Here is a 17,500-nt window from a genome sequence, read left to right as displayed (position 1 = left end):
ATTGTTACTTTTTTTTTTTTTGAATTTGCTGATTAGAATTTGTTCTGGTTAATTTTCTACATCTTTACAAAGAACATTCGATGGATGAGTTTCTTCCTCTTGTTCTACCATCTTGATTCTGCCTCAAGTTTCTATATTTTGAATGCTTTTCATTACACATAGCTTGGAAATCATGAGTATGCTGAATATGCTGAAATCTATTACCATAATTAATGAAAAAATTCTTATTACCTTATTTGATGGAGTTCAAATATAAATCTACCTGGAAGAAATCACTATCATTCTGTTATTCTGCAATGATCTGTTAAGTCTGGACTTTATAGGATAATCTTTCAATAATTTCTGATTGCAATGACCTGATCCTCATTCACTATCATATTACCTTACATTTGTATAAACAAATCTGCATGACTTAGGTTTTCATTCAATACTTCATTGTTGACATATTGTTGTCTGAGCTCATATTGATGCAACTCATGGAGGACTTTTAAATTCTATTCTTGCATCTTGGTCATCCAGAAATGAAACACTTTTAGTTATATTCAATAAATTCAGTGTAATACAACTTTTGTTAGACTTTAGTATTGCCTTATGAAGTCTGTTTGTTCCAAAAACATTTCCATACATCTTAATATATTTTCTGTGTTCTCAGTAAACATTAATTCCTCTTTTTTTTTTTGGAAAAAGAAACCTTTGATCTTTGTATAGATCTATTGGGTAATGTTATTCATATTGTGCAGGGTTTTTTTAGAGACACTCCATTGCTATCTATTAACTATGTCATATATGTGTGTATTTATGTGTAAACAATGGTTTACTTGCTCTTAGTGAGTTATTTATATAAATATTTGGCTTTAGGATGCCAATCAACTTCTTAACATAAAAAAATCCTTATCTTTCTTCTTGATTATATGTCTTGCCTCAAGAAAATCAAGGTATTTAAATCTGTTGCCATCATCTTCTGGATTCAAGCTTAGAGTCTATACTTCCTTAGTAAACATTAAGAATTCTTCAAGATTGACATCTTGAAGAAAGTTTCCATGAGATAAAGAAGCTGTTTAACCTGTTTTCCAGGGAGTCATAAATTTGACAAATGTTTATAAATAAATATTCTGTGATTTGTCAATATTTAGGATTTCAGTCTATATTCTACAACACAGATTCTTTTTCCCTTCTATTATGCAAGAATTTATTTTTATATGCAAGAGGAAGTGCAGCATAGTTTAGCCAGAATTCTGGACTTGATATCAGGAAAGCTAAGGTTCAAATCCCACCCTTGACATTATCTTTATGATCTAAAGCAAGTCACTTAACTTCTCTTAGCCCAGCTTCCTCATCTATCAAATAGGAAGACATATATATAGCACCAATATCTCATAACTTAAGCCTTTAAAGTACTTAAAGTGTTATCTAAATATTCTTATTATTAACTGCTTCTTGAAGCATTTCCTGAAAAAAAAAAAAAAGATAACATGGTCCACCTTCTAGGAGAAGAGTTCAGCCTACTTCATCACATCTCATTATTTAGAATTGCCCTCTTTTATTTGGTCTCCTTCAGCTAGTAGGACAGGAGATGGGAGTAATTTTCACTTTGGTTTAGTCAAATAAGACACTAGAATACCACCTATATGCAAACCTCTTGATTGTATCTCATATCCAAAATATCACTGTGATATCCCATTTGCAAGGCTTAGTTGCTTTGTTGGAGTGAAGCAACTAAAGAAGAAAATCTATCACTGGGATAAAAATGCAAGTGACCCATTAAAGAGTTGAGGTTAAATTGTTTTGTTCTGGTTTTTTTTTTTTCTTTTTGGCAAACTGTGAGCTATAAAATCCTGGGAGAGGGCTGAACTTTTTGCTTTCTCTGAAAGTAGGGTTTGGGTGAGATATTTCTTTTAGTTTAGTTGCCAAGAGAATTTGTGTCTCCAATAGTCTGTCATGAGCCCAGGGCTGCACCATCAGTATCCTTCTGTGTTCTTTACTTCTCTAAGCCAAAGACAAAAGTAGATGTGAATCAATCCATTTTTGTATTGAAGGAACTTAGGATGTTTAGCCTGGAGCAGAGAAGGCTTGGGAGACATAAGGGAGGCAATCTTGGTAAATTTCCAGTACTCAAAGCACTGTGGATTAATTATTGCTTTTGCCCCCAGAAGCCAAATAAAGAACAGTGATTCTAAGTGGAAGAGAGGAAGATTTGGGCTTGGTGAAGCTTTTCCTAATAATTAGAGACCTGTCCGAAAGAAGAATTAGGCACCTGGAGAGGAAGAGGGTTCCTCATCACCGGAGGCCTTTAAGCAAAGATTCCATGACCACATCTCTGCTGTGTACAGAGGGGGATTTTGTTCACTTACAAGTTGGACTCCATACTCTTTCACTTCCCTTCTGACTCTGGCAGCCTAAAGATTTGTTTTGCATTGTTAGAAGGCTTTCTAAACATAAAATTACTGTGCTAATGATGAGGATGATGGTGTCGGCTCATATTTATATAGCACTTTAAGGCTTGCAAAGCACCTGTCTCATTATCTCATTTGATTTAAAACAACTATATGAGATACTGTCATTATCCCCAGTTTATAGATGAGTAGTTTAAGGTTCATCGAGGTTAAGTCATTGAGGGTCTTACAGCTAATAAATATTTGAGGCAGAATTCTTATCCAGGTCACTGTCACTCCCAAAAACCAACACAAAGAATATATGGTTTCAATATTTGATTGCCCTTTTCCCCTTTTCCCTACCTGAATTCTAAATCCATTCTGAATTTTGAACTTTAATTTCTCAACCTCCCCCAAATAGGAGTTTTTCATCATTTTTTTCAGTTCATTTAGTTTTTCCATATAAATCCCAACAAAATAAAAGTCAAAATGAGATGGAAGATCATTGAAGCAAATATCCTTTTCCGATGTAGTAAGATTTAATTGACCTATCAAAGCCATCGCAAGGATTCCATGCTCAGTTTCTATTCTCTCCTAAGGGTTCTTAAACTGAATTCATAAGTGGATTTGGGAGAAACTTGGGTGGGAAAATCATATCTTTATGTACTGAACTCTAACTGAAATTTAGCATTTCTTCTAGTTATGAATGTCAGCAATTAGGCTTTATCAGACTGCCAAACAGACCCAGGTAACATAAAACAATTTAAGAACATCTATTGTTGTTGTCCATTTTTTCAGTCATATCTAATTCTTTGTGACCCCATTTTTTTTTTGTTTTCTTGACTAAGATGCTATAATGGCTTGTCATTTATTTCTCTAGATCATTTTTACAATGAGAAGACTGAGGCAGTCAGAGTTAAGTGACTTGCCCAGGATCACACAGCTAATAAGTGTTTGAGGCTATATTTGAACTCAGGAAAATGAGCCTTCCTGACCTAATGTGCCATCTAGCTGCCCCAGAATCTGCACCAATCCTCTAAGAAAACTAAATTCTCAGGGTAGCCCATGGAACCCCAGCTTGAGTTGGCTTATTTGCTTGTACCCTGGTTGTCAAGTTGATGGCAGTATCAGATTGGCTCCTCCTCTCCTTCTGGTCCATACCCTCCCTGTAATTGGTTGTGAGGAGATGTTTGTCAGAAGTCATGTCATTCTGGGATTTGGAGATTTCTATAAAAAAAAAAAAATGCAAGGAAAGAAAAATCTAGATACCAGTTCTCTAGGTTTTCTTACAACCCAACCCAATAAAAAATAGGATGTACTTGGTAGAATGAAAGAAAGCAAAAAGCTGCTCCATCCACTGTGAGTCTCTGCAGTTAAAACGATAAGCTCATAAAATGTGTGAAATTTAATTTAACAAACATTTAAACAACTACTATGTTGAAGGCATTGTTCTAAATTCTGATCATACCAAGAAAAAACAATCCCTTTTACCTTCCAGGAGGTGATATTACTGAATGGAAATGAGGAGGAACTCAAAGAAGTCACTATCTGATAGTTTGGAGAGAGAGACAGAGAAGAGGAGAAGGAAAAAGGAGAGATATAAACAGACAGATGGAGAGAGACAGAGGGAAAGTGAGAAAGAGAAAATATACAAATGGAAAGTCTGGAAAATTTAGGAAGTGACTTGTGATTTGAGTCTTGAAGGAAGGGAAGGATTGTGTCTAAGAGAAAGAAGTGAGGACAATATACACATGGAGGACAGCTTGAGCAAAAACAAAGAGGCAGGTAATGTAATGTCGAGATAATGGAATAATAGACCAGTCTGGAATACAGAGTGCATGAGGGGGAGAAATACAAAATGTATCTGGAGAGTTCAGTGAAAGGTTTTACATGCCAAAGTAAGGGAGTTCTAATTTCTCTTATAAATCAAAAACCAATGATCATTTTTGAGCAGAAGTAACATGGTTACTGGATCTTTTATGATTTAGCTGAACCAGTGATTCAATTGATATTGGGTGTGAGGAACTCCCTTTCCCATTATAAATTTGGGGGCACCAAGAAGTCAAATGACCAAAACCCAAAGTCATGTTAGCGACCAGAATCAGAGACAGTACTTAAATTCAGGTCTTCCTGATTCTGAGAACAGCTTTCTATTCCTGTACAATACTGCCTCTCTGTGTTTTAAGAATCTCAATTTTACAGATGTATGGAGGATGGGTTTGAGAAGGAAAAGACTAGAAGTAGAAAGAACAATAGGGAGGATGTTGCAATAGTCCAGGAAAGTAATTAGAAGTGAGTAGTAAGAAATCTACTGATTAGAGAAATGTTTTAAAAAAAGAATCCATGAGACAGACACATGATTGGAATTTTTTTCTTTTAGGGGAGAAGGTGAAGGATAGAGAAGAGTTAAAGATGATTCCAAGGTTGCATACTGGAAATCTGAAGGAATCAATTTATGTGGAAAAGAAAATGAGTTTTGTTTTGAACATGTTAAATCTGAAATGTTGATAAGACATTCTGAGGGAGATGTTCATCAGGTATTTGGCAGTAACTATCTGGAATTCAAGAATAAGATAAGAGTTAGGTATATGGGTTTGGAAGTTATCTTTGGAGAGATAATTGAATCTAGGGAGAGCTGGTGAGATCAGTGAGAGAGTGTAAACAGAGTAGAGAACTCAGAAAAGAATCTTTGCAGGTGGGGAGGGTAAATGGGGAGGGGGAAGAGAAACACCTATAGTAAGTAGGCAAGAGAATGGATGAGTGACAAGCTATCAAAAAATGGACAAAGATCATGTTCCACTTTGCAAAGATAAAGAAGGAATAGATTTCGTGGAAAAAATGTTAATCTGCCTTGTACTACACTGAAATTGAAAAATAGCTACTAGTGCCAGAGTTGTAGAGAAATATTTCTCTCTGATTAAACACTACCCTTCTGTGTTTATTCAAATTAAAAACTGGCCATCTAACAAATAACAGTTTTCAAGAAGTTCCTTGCAAAAATATTATAAATATATAAAATTACAGTTTTTTTTTAATATGAGAGTACTAAATGGGATTTAGAGTATCCTTATGAGAAATTCTGAATCACATGAACTTCTATTTAATAACTTCTTGAAGGAAAAGGGAAAAAAGTGAAAAGTTTAATAGGAAAAAAAATTTCCTTATTTAGCAAAAGCTATTTTCTTGTTTTTTATTGTCCCTGATTTACTCATTTCTGAAACTTAGAAACTATGTGACTGTAAGCAAGTTATTTAGCCTGCTTTTCTAAGCCTCTGTTTCTTCTGTTGTAAAAGAGGATAATAAAACTCCCTTTGAGACAGGTAACACAGCATAGTGGAGAGCAGACCTTTCCTGAAGTCAAGAAAATTATGGTTCTATTACAATATTAGCTATTTGGCCATAGGCCTTAGGCTTTCCTTGCCTTAGGCTGACTTCTAAGAATGTGGATCACTGAGCAGTTGTTGATCAACAAGGAAATCACAGATCTCCTCCTACCCACCCATTCTTTCTACCCATCCACCCAACCCAAAAAAAAAAAAAAAAAAAAAAAAAAAAAAAAAAAAACAAATAAAACCAAACCATTTGTAGTGCCAACCTCAGAGTTGTTGAAAAGATTAAATGAGATAATGTGTATTAAATGTTTGGTAAGCCTTAAAGCACAATATAAACATTGACTGTTATTGTTTTGTTGTGATTACAAAGGCAATCTTAAATGATCATCTAGCCTTTCCTCCTACCTTTATCATCATTCATACAACATTTGACTAAATACCAATTCACTCAATATTTAATGAAAACCCTTCTCTGTGCCTAGTACTGATTCAGATAGGACTAGCAGATAACAGTCTATCTGATCAAGAAAAAGGCATCCTGCCATATCCGTCAGTAAGCCATTTCAACATTTCCCTTATACGTTATTGCTTCTTAACTCTGGCAGCCCTGTTCCTACCCCACTCCAAAGTAACAGAAATTTATCATATCTTAGGGTGACTTTCAATTTGAGATGGGAAGAAGTTGAACTTTCATTTCTAAGATTTAGTCCAATGTTATCTCTAATCCAGTTGTTTTATCCCAACTCCTAATCCCCTATTTATTTTTTTTTTTTTTACATTTTTAACATGAAAAAAAAGCTTCCCTAAACAGGGGAGAGGGAGAAGGAGAAAATACTTGAGAGGGTCCAGACCTGTGATTAAGAATAGGTATCTCCCAAATGAAGAGACTCCCTTCACTCCTGAACAACAGACGCTACAACAAATTTGGCACACAGTCATGTTAAGTCCATACCTATTGACAGGTAGGAATAAGATTAAGGGAGAATAGACTGTTTCTGAAGCAATTGTTTCCATCATATTTTCTTTTCCCTTTTCCAAGAAGAGTGATCAAATGGAAATTCTCCTGGAGTTAACACTATTTTAAAAAACTAAAATCTAGATAATCCATTTCTTCAAGAAATATTTCATTATTTTGTTTACAATGAGTCAAAAGATTACAGAGACTGGGCAAGATTACAGAGACATATGGGCAACAGTGCCCAATTCTGAAAAAGTCTTAGTGATGATGGGGTTTTACCAAAGTAGATCATTCTTCTCCCAACCGGGAGGACACTGCCCTCTGATGGACACACTGAACTCCACTGGAATATCCTGAGAGGTCCCTTGTCCTTCCTTCCAATCCCACCATTCCCCCTTACTCTCCTTTTTGTCTTTCCACCACATACATATGCTTCTACCGGCACTAAAACAAAAGTTTTATCTGCTCCGTACAATACTACCGGAAAACTATTAGTATCAAAAATGAAAAGAAACAGATTAGAAAATATTGAAAAGATGAATAATGACAAATTGGCTACTGACCAAATGGATGTATGCATTTCCAATACCCCAAATAGCTCATTTTGAGGTTTAACACACTATCTCCTTAAGGATGGATAATTTAAAGATTATTATTACATTCCACAGCAGATGAAGGAAGTTCAGAGATGTAGGAAGTAGTGAATCAAATGCTGGACTTGCTTCAACACCACCCTATCCCTGACACTTACCAGCTGTGGGACATTCTGTGTGCCTCAGTTCTCTTAAATACAAAATGAGGTGGGGTAGACTCGATGATCTTTAAGGTTCATTCCCCCTCTATATCTATCATCACATGATTTTTTTCCCTAAGGTTACACAGTTAAGTATCAGTAGGGATTCTTGGGAATCTTCTGTTTATTGAATACCACATTACCTTTCTGTGATTATGAATCAATCATTGCCTTTTAGCCTACGAATTAATCCAGGCATGATAGGAGATTAGAACTGGAATGAAGCTCAGATGTTACATCATTCAATTCCATTATTTGTACAAATGGAGAATCTGTGGATTAAAGAAGGACCTGAATTACCTAAAGTCATACAACTAATTAATATATCCAGGGAATGTATATTGAGATCAACAATAAATATCCCCGTCTCCACAGTGAATATCTTAAACTCAAAAGCCCCCTTGAAGAGTGGAAAACATTTGTTCTTTGATTCCTTCTTCCTTTCCCTGGTATAACTCTTGCTTGTTGGAGGCCACAATTAACTTAAATAATTTCTAAACAGTGCCTCCTTGCTTCATAACTCTCAGGTTCAGATCTGGAAGGGTCCTGGGAGATCATCAACTATAACTTCATTGTTTAACTAATGAGGGACTGGCAATAGTCCAAGTTTTGGTTGTCAAACGCTTTATGATGGTGAATAAAATATTACTGAGGCTCTCACAACTCTTTTTCAAGGATTGGCCCTTTTCCTCACTATATTTTTAAATTATAGAGGGAAATACATGTGTGTATATATAAAAGTGTGTGCATACACAATGATAATATAGGGATCCTTGACCAAAGCTAGAAGATCAGAGATTGTCCATTCTAATTCCCTCACATCCCAGATAGACAATCCCAGAAACCAAGAGATGGGAAATGAATTATCTTCAGTCATATCATTGCAGATCTGAGATTTAATCTCAGGTCCTATGATTCATAGATTTAGGATTTAAAAGGATCTTAGTAAGAGTCCATCTAATCCAGGGTTCTTAAGCTGGAATTATTAAATCTAAGATTTGGGGCCTTAAAAATATTCTTATGCTTGCATTTCAATATAACTGATCTTCTGTGTAAAACTATATATTTTTAAGCATTTAAAAACATTATTCTGCAGTGGGGTCCGGATTTCCAAAGAACTTCATAACATAAAAATTTGGATACAATCCAGTTCTCTCATTTTACAGATGAGGAAATTGATACCAAATATATTAGTCATAGTCATTAGTCATAGAGGTAGTAAGTAACAGAGGTAAAATTTTCCTAATTTCAAGCCCAGCTCTTCATCTACTATACTACACTGTTACCTCTCAATAGCTTCAAGTGTAATTCATCTTTTACTCTACCATTACATCTCTGGATCGGATTAGGAGTTTAAAATCTGTTTCTCTGTGTAAGCATATGGGTATGTATCTGGGTATTTGAGTATATCTGTTTACATGTATTAATGAAAATCATAAGAAAAGATCCCCTTGCTTCTGTATGTATGTGTTTCTAGGCTCATGATGAATAGGACAACCTCCAGGAGCTAGTTTTACTGAAATGTTCAGTGTGGGAAGTTATAAGTGACAGGAAAGGGAAGTATAAGATTCCAGATCAATAGTTGAAAGGATAAAGAACTAGGGAACGTTATTAAAGGTCAACTGGGCAACTTTGATTACATTAAATTTAAAAGTTTTTGCCCAAACAAAACCAACAGAAACAAGATTAAAAGGAAAGTACAAAGCTAGGGGAAAGTCTTTGCAGTCAGTATTTCTGATAAAAAAGAATTGTGTTAAATTTATAAGAATACAAATCATTCCCCAACTGATACATGGTCAAAGGATATGAACAGACAATTTTCATATGACAAGATTAAAGTCATCCATAGTTATATGAAAAAATGCTCTAAATGACTATTGATTAAGAGAAGTGCAAATTAAAACAACTCTGAGGTACCACCTCACATCTCTCAGATCTTAGGAAAATCTTAGGAAAGGATAATGATAAATATTGGAGGGGATGTGGGAAAACTGAGACATTACGGCATTTTTGGTAGAGTTGTGAAATGATCCAACCATTCTAGAGAGCAATCCAGCAGTGCCATTACTTGGGTCTATATCCCAAGAAAATCATAAAGAAGGGGAAAGGACCCATATGTGCAAAAATGTTTGTAGCAGCTATTTTTATGGTAGCAAAGAATTGGAAAATGAGTAGATACCCATCAATTAGGGAATGCCTGAACAAATTGTAGTATATGAAGTAATGGAATATTATTATTCTATTTTTTTAAATGATAAACAAGCTGATTTTAGAAAAGCCTGGAAAGATTTGCATGAACTGATGCTGAAAGAAAAATAAGCAGAACCAGGAATACATTGCACATATTAACATCAAGAACATGCAATAATCAACTATAAAAGACTTGGTTCTTCTCAGTGGTTCAGTGATCTAAAGCAATGCCAATAGACTTTAGATAGAAAATGCCATCTGCATCCAGAATAAGAACTAAGGAAACTGAATGTAAATCAACACATGCTATGTTCAATTCTTTTTTCTGTTTTTTTTTTTTTTTAATTTCTCCCATGGTTTTTCCCTTTTGCTCTGATTTTTCTCTCCCAACATGATTCATAAAACAATGTGTGTTAAAAATAAGTAAAAAAGAAAAGAAAAGGAAAATAATATTGTAATTTGTAACAGCTAACCATATAGAAATGAAGCTGTTCCTAAGAGGAGTAAAATCTGAAATGTATCAGCTTGTTATATAGAACAAAACTATTTGGAAGGTAGAAAATCTGGTGCTGTAGTTTTCTAAAAAGATAGAAAGATTTTTTTTTCTAAAGCACTCCTTTAAAAAACAGAAATAAAATGAAACTATATCTATTTCCAGGACCTTAGATTTGGAAGGAACTTTAGTTCCCCAACTCATATAGTAATTTACTTTATAATTAGTACCCAATATAACTCATTTAATAAGTATAAATTATATAATCCAAGTTTTTTTCTGACTTTATGTACTCAAACTACCTAATGTTCTATGATGTCTTTCATTTGGCATATTCCATCAATAGAAGTGCCTTCTATGTATCTGTCTCTCGTGTTGTAAATTGATTCCTATTGGCAAGTTTTTACACATACAAGTTCATATGGAATAAATACAAAGAGAATAAATAAAAAATATTTACAAAGTGTATGACAAAGTAGATTTACAAAGACATGGAAGTTTGGAAAAGAAGGCACTAACAACTGAGGGGATCAGGAAAGCTTTGTGCAGAAAGTGGGTCTTGAATTACCTCTTACAGAAAGAAAAGTTAAGGAAGTGGTAAGAGCAGAGTTCAGTTCAAATTTGTGAGATAGCCTATGCAAATGTATGGAGATGGGAGATTCAATAGTATTTGTGAGGAAGAGAAAGCGACAATATTATTTTTGTATGTATATGTGTGTTTATATATACACATAAATGTACACTTACATATACACATACATGCATACATACACGTGTATATTCCTAATTGATTTCTCTGGTCCTATAGCTGCCAAAAATAATGTTCCTCAATCACAGGTTAATTACCTTATGACTATTTGTTTTGGTTTTTTTTGTGTGTAGCAAGATAATTATATAGATATGTATGCATATATTGGATTTAACATATATTTTTACCATGTTTAACACATATTGGATTACTTGCCGTCTAGGGGAGGGAGTGGGGGAAAAGGGAAGGAAATTGGAACACAAGGTTTTGCAAGAGTTAATATTGAAAAATTATCCATGCATATGTTTTGAAAATAAAAAGTTTTAATAAAAAATAAAAATTGCCTTGTGACTCCTCTGATCAAAAATATTCATTGACTTCCTATTTCCTCTGTGATAAATAAAAACTGTTTGGCATGTGAAGAAAAAATAGTTGAAAGGATCATCTAGTCCAGCTCCCCCCTTTTTTTAACAGAAGAGAAAATTAAAATACAGTAAAACTGAGTACCCACAGCTACACAGCTGGTAAGCATCAGAAGCATTTTTCACTACACCATCCACTGGCAAGAGAGGTGATGGAATGGAATTTTTAGATAAGCTAGAAGAGATAGGACCAGTTTAATGAGGTTTTCATCGGTGTGAGGGGAGGGGCAGAGCTGAAAATGTACCTACTGGTTGATATATACACACAACTGTTGCTGTTTATCCTTCATTTTTGAAGAGGACCAATTACATCAAGGTGATTATCTTGACTTGTCTGTGAATTAGATCAAACTGAGGCAGAGTTGTGTAAAGTCATCAGCCTCATTCTCTCTTCCAGAGAATGGATTGACAAAGAGCCTGGCAGGGCAAGCAAAGCATTTTAAAAAAACATTTATCCTTTATGGGTAAGCAAATAGAGCAAAATGTTGCTCTTCCCTGTCTTGATATAAAGGAAAGGTCTGCCACATACTATTTCAGGGGATAGTACTCAGGTCCACCCATTAGAATAACTGAGCATGAATTGTAAGAAAGGAAGATGGCAAATTAAAGATGATCCTAAAGGCTACATATGAAGTACACTGGAAGGCTCCATGTGGAGTTATAGAAAACAAATTACTAAAGAGGATAAATAAAAATACACTGAAGGAGGATCTAAGAAACACAAAGCCTCTTTCTAGGTAAATACAAGCTCTGAGGACCTCTGAGATCAAAGAAGGCAAAAGATATGGAACAACTATTACATTGTCAATGTGAGCATCTATACCTTAGAAACTGGGAAGTGCTGCAAATCAGGACTTAATTGGTTGTTTGTTAATTATCTAGGCTTAAGAACATAATAGAGCAAATGTTCAAAATGTCATGGGAACATCATTTATTTTTCCCCAATGAGCTAGTTATGAAACATTAACTAGAATATCCCTAGATACAAGTGATGTTCAGGGAGTTCTACATTTTAAGACAAATGAGCAGGAAAAAAGAAGGCTCTGGAGAGCAATTTGGAACTATGCTCAAAAAGCTATTAAACTATGCATACCTTTTGACCCAGCAGTGTTACTACTGGGCTTATACCCCAAAGAGATTTTTAAAAAGGGAAAGGGACCTGTATGTGCCAAAATGTTTGTGGCAGCTCTGTTTGTAGTGGCCAGAAACTGGAAACTGAGTGGATACCCATCAATTGGAGAATGGCTGAATAAATTGTGGTATATGAATATTATGGAATATTATTGTTCTGTAAGAAATGACCAGCAGGATGATTTCAGAAAGGCCTGGAGAGACTTACATGAACTGATGCTGAGTGAAATGAGCAGGACCAGGAGATCATTATATACTTCAACAACTATACTATATGATGATCAATTCTGATGGACATGGCCATCCTCAGCAATGAGATGAACCAAATCAGTTCCAATAGAGCAGTAATGAACTGAACCAGCTACACCCAGCGAAAGAACTCTGGGAGATGACAATGAACTACTGCATAGAATTCTCAATCCCTCTATTTTCGTCTGCCTGCATTTTTGATTTCCTTCACAGGCTAATTGTACACTATTTCAAAGTCCGACTCTTTTTATACAGCAAAATAACTGTTTGGACATGAATATGTATATATACATATATATTGTATTTAACTTATACTTTAACATATTTAACATGTATTGGTCAACCTGCCATCTTGGGGAAGGGAGGAGGAAGGAGGGAAAAAGTTGGAACAAAAGGATTTGTAACTGTCAATGCTGAAAAAATTACCTATGTATATATTTGTAAATAAAAAGCTATTAAAAAAAGAAAGCTGACCCAAAAAGAGGTAAGATGTTATAAGGATAGTTTGGCAAGCACTCTTAGTTTTTTAACCTGTACAAGCACTGCCGAATATAACAACTTTTCAAAGCTAAGGAGGAACCAAGGCTAAGGAAACAATGGAGAAAAATCAAACAAATTTTATTTGTCACAGGACATCTGACGAGTTCTATTTTTGTATACAAGTATCAAATATGTGAATTTGGCAGGCTTCTTGTTTTTCTAATTCTTGCAATAATCTAAAATACTCCATATAAAATTCAAATAAATCATAGAATCTGATGCAAAGTAGTTTCCTCAAACCTCAATAGAGTTGAAGGGCAGTTATAATTTCTTGAGTTGAGGAATGGAAGGATGAGGTAGTAGTCAATATAAATGAATCATATTGAGCTAGAGCAGGATTCAGTGGGGCATAGAGACAAAACAACACAGTGCTTTGGTTAGGATGACTAGCCTGTTGCTTCTATTAAAAAATAAAATGAAAGCCCCTTGAGAGCAGGTGGGGAATGAAGGAGAGGACTGTTTCATTTTTGTCTTTGTATCTCCAACACGTATTTCAGACTTAATAAAGGTTTATTGATTGACTATTTGATAGATAAAGTGCCAATAGTTGTTCAACACAATAGAAGCACCCACCTATAAGAAGGGGACTAAATATTGCTATTCAATAAAAGGTAAGCTTCTGGAGGGGAAGAGCTATTTTGTTTGTAGGTTTTTGTTGTTGGTTTTTTTTTTCCTCATCACCTTATACAAAAAAGGTACAAAGTAGGCATTGGATAAATGTTTTTCTAAGTCATTACTAAATAGTCATCGGTGTCTTTCTTAGGTCTATTAAGGACAAATTAGGGATATTCACTTACTTTTTATGTGTGTGGTAAGAGAGAGAAACAAATTTTCCATCGATTTATTAAATCCTTTAAGCTGACCAAGTTCCTGTATTAAAACAGAGAGAGAGTAAGAATTATGTCTGGCCCCAAAGCCTCTAAACCCCCAACTTAAAAGCACAGAGGCATGGGGGGGAGGGGTTGGATGAACACCAGTACATTGCTTTACAGAATTATAAGAACCTTATCCTCCACTGTCTATTAATTCCTAGACTAAAGAAGATGATTTTGTCAATTGTTTAGAAAGAGAACAAGCAGCATGAATAGTGAATCCTTAGAAGAAAAAGAGCCAACTTTTCATTGACCCAGACATTGCTCCCCACTCAATTGTGGATGAGTTTGCTATTCCCTCCATCCTCTCCTACAGTTTTGGTGTTTTCTCCTCTCCCTAACCTTCCCACAGTGCTATGGAAAAGAGCAGTGTTGTGGGATAAGGCTACAGGGGAGCTTGAATAACCAGGTCGACACCACTAAATGTTTTCTCCCCACACAGAAGAAATAGTAAAGGAAGGGGAGAAAAGTTAAAAAAAAAAAAAAAAAAGATCATTTTCCCATAAAGGCTCACCTTTATATAGCAAGGATATGAGAACTTTAAAACTTAAAGGAAGAAGGGAACAGAATTTATGGTGGCATTCATATTCCAGCTTGAAATTAGCCATAAGAATGCCCAGAGAATCATTCCTTTCCTTCTCTGCATGTTTTCTATTATTTCTATGTATATGAATTTCATATAGATTTCATATACCCATGCACATCCAAGTACATAGACATAGCTTTCAGCAAATATATTAACACATGGACACATACATTTATTTCCATAAATGTATATTCCCCTTCCCAAACAGACATTATAACAGAACACATACATTACTACAATGATATACATAAGACCACAGATATAAGCATTGTGAAACAACTGAAGCTTGTATCAAGGTTCCAATATTTAAAAGGTACTGATATCATTGTATTTCTATAATGGAGAAATTGCACCTAGTTAACAAGAACAATTAAACTAGAAAGTCACCAGATGGCATGTACTTCCTCCACTGATGAATGTACTTCCTCCATAGGTGAACATGGAGAGCTCACTATATACTGTTTCTCCCCAGAAGTGACCTTGTGGTGTCCTTGGGGTTTTTCCACTCCAACTCCAACTGAACTGAGGATTCAGCCATAGTATTTGGCATATAGTAGACACTTGAATACTTTTTAACTGATAAATTGATTTTGTGCTGCTTTGTGCACAAAAAAAAAAAAAAAAATGCCTAGTGACAACTATTCATAGGACCATAGAGTCATATAATGTCAGAGGTTTAAGGAACTTTGGTCATTATATAATCCAATTCTTCCTCATTATCCATTCACTTTACAGACAATTACAATGTGGTCTAAAGATGTTACTTGGATACTTAGACATATACCAACTCAGATGCACATGTTAAACAGAGCAGGTACATAGATCTGTGACCAAATATATGAAATTAAAGGCCTGACTTATTAGTTCTATTAAAAAAAAGTCATGGGATGGATTAGGCATTGGACGCTAGCAGAATGAGGAATAGCAATGCTGCATAAGAAAAGTCAAGTAAACAGAGACAATGGCACCTTGATTAAATTTGCTCAAGACATAGCATAAATATGCTAAACTATGTCTGTGTTCTTGTAACTAAGACCAGAACAGGTTAAGCTCTTTTTCTAGTCCTTCAGAGATACTGTACTTATCCCCTTCCTTTTTCTAGATCTCTCCTTCCCCACAGAAGAAGATGATGTAAGCAGATACATTACCCCTGTGTTGGATCCATTATGGCTCTCGCTGACAGGAGGTGGAGTGGGAGGAACCACGGAAATTTTGCTGCGGTCAAGGAAACACACAGAAATAACTAACCAAATACAAAATCAAAGTTGGGAAGGGGGGAGTGTGGGGAAAAGGTCAAAATGCACTACAAGAACATTAAAAAAAAACCTTAGCTTTCTCTAATTTTCTTTGAGTTTTATACTCTCCAAAGCCTGAAAGTCTTTAGTCTCATTCTATATCAAGTTTAATAATTTACCTTAATTAATATCACCATTAATCAATTAATTAATTAGTATGTACTCCATAGAGAAAAGGTGTTTTTCATCCTTCAATATGGAAGTATTTCAAATCTTTAACCATATTCTAGAACCAATCAGGACTCTTGAAATGAAGTTAAGGCTACAGAATTGAATTGCTAGAAGGGCTCTTTCCCCTCAACCATACCAGCCATGCCCAGCTTTCTGAGTCTTCTTAGGAAATATCACTCAGAAAATGACCTCAGAGTTTGGGAGGGACAGCATGGCAAAAAAAATTAAGAAGGGACTAAATGCTCAGAAGTCACTGGCTAAGAGAAGTCTAAGCAAATAAAGATAGAAAAATCCTAATGATAAATCTAAGCCCAAGCCAAGCAATTTTTGTTCATAGGAAAATTACAACAAAACTTGATTCAAATCAAATAGCAGTAACAGTGGGACTGATTGCCAGCTTCAGAAAATCTAAGTTTCCAAGCATTTACACAACAGGGAAAATAGAAAAGACTACTTTGCTATATAATTTTTCTTCATTGCTATTGTTTTAGTTCCATATGGACCAGAATTTAAGAATACCTCAAAACAACAAATTCCATCAATTAACATAGTATATGTGAATATACATAACAAAAATAGCAAGATAAAATATTTTTCAAGATGAAATGATGTTTGCTTTTAATTGTTTATACTCAAGCTCATTTGCACAGATAGTAGACGTTATAGTAAATTATGGTAAAATTGTTTTTAAAAATTATATTAAAAATTCTTGTGTCTGCTGAGACAATTGGTATGTCTGGACCTTCTAGTGTTAATGTGTAACCTGAATAAGAATTTACAATTATGACCCTGTATCATTCAATACTCCCATATCATTAAATTTCAGGAAAATTTGCAGTACCCAACACATAATAGGCACTTAAATGACTCTTAACTGATTTATTGATTGGATGCTGTTTGCCATTGGTACAAAACTGTCTAGAGACACCTCTACATAGTCTTGGAATGTCAGAGCTTTAACGAACCTCAGCCATCTATAATCAAACTTTCTCTCATTGCCCACCCATTTTACAAATCATTAAATTGGAGATTTAATATAAAGAAAATACTTAGCTTTAAAAAAAAAAAGTATACTAGAAAATTTTCTATAAGAATATACAGGAATCTAGATTTGAATCATTTTTTTCAAAGACCTCAACATAAAGAATTTGGATTTCAAAGTTCCAACACCCAGAAATCAAAAAGTTCTTTTGTGATATCCTATAAGCTTCTGTGTACTTCAGTTTCCTAGAACAACTTGTCCTTTCTACCATACTAACCTCAGGTTCTGATAAGATTTCAAGAGCTTTGCACCAGCTGTTTCGTGTTTGCCTGAGAAAAGAACGAGAATAGAGGCCACTTATTAGGG

The 17,500-nt window shown here is 34.8% G+C and overlaps 1 protein-coding gene across 1 annotated transcript in view; it reads right to left on the bottom strand.

The window, feature by feature from the left end:
* The window catches only part of SYTL3 (synaptotagmin like 3), an 86,646-nt gene that overhangs the window by 25,606 nt on the left and 43,540 nt on the right, over positions 1-17,500 (bottom strand). The window contains exons 4-7 of the mRNA XM_051998017.1: positions 17,412-17,463; positions 15,835-15,901; positions 14,026-14,098; positions 3,475-3,599 (exon numbers count right to left, since the gene is read on the bottom strand). Of these exons, the coding sequence (XP_051853977.1) occupies positions 3,475-3,599; positions 14,026-14,098; positions 15,835-15,901; positions 17,412-17,463 (317 nt within the window). The remainder of the gene's footprint in view (positions 1-3,474; positions 3,600-14,025; positions 14,099-15,834; positions 15,902-17,411; positions 17,464-17,500) is intronic.

This window comes from Antechinus flavipes, chromosome 4 (genome assembly GCF_016432865.1).
Source record: "Antechinus flavipes isolate AdamAnt ecotype Samford, QLD, Australia chromosome 4, AdamAnt_v2, whole genome shotgun sequence".
Lineage (NCBI taxonomy): Eukaryota > Metazoa > Chordata > Mammalia > Dasyuromorphia > Dasyuridae > Antechinus > Antechinus flavipes.
The sequence above is the reverse complement of the archived record's forward strand: the minus strand, read 5'-3'. Positions and strand labels throughout refer to the sequence as shown.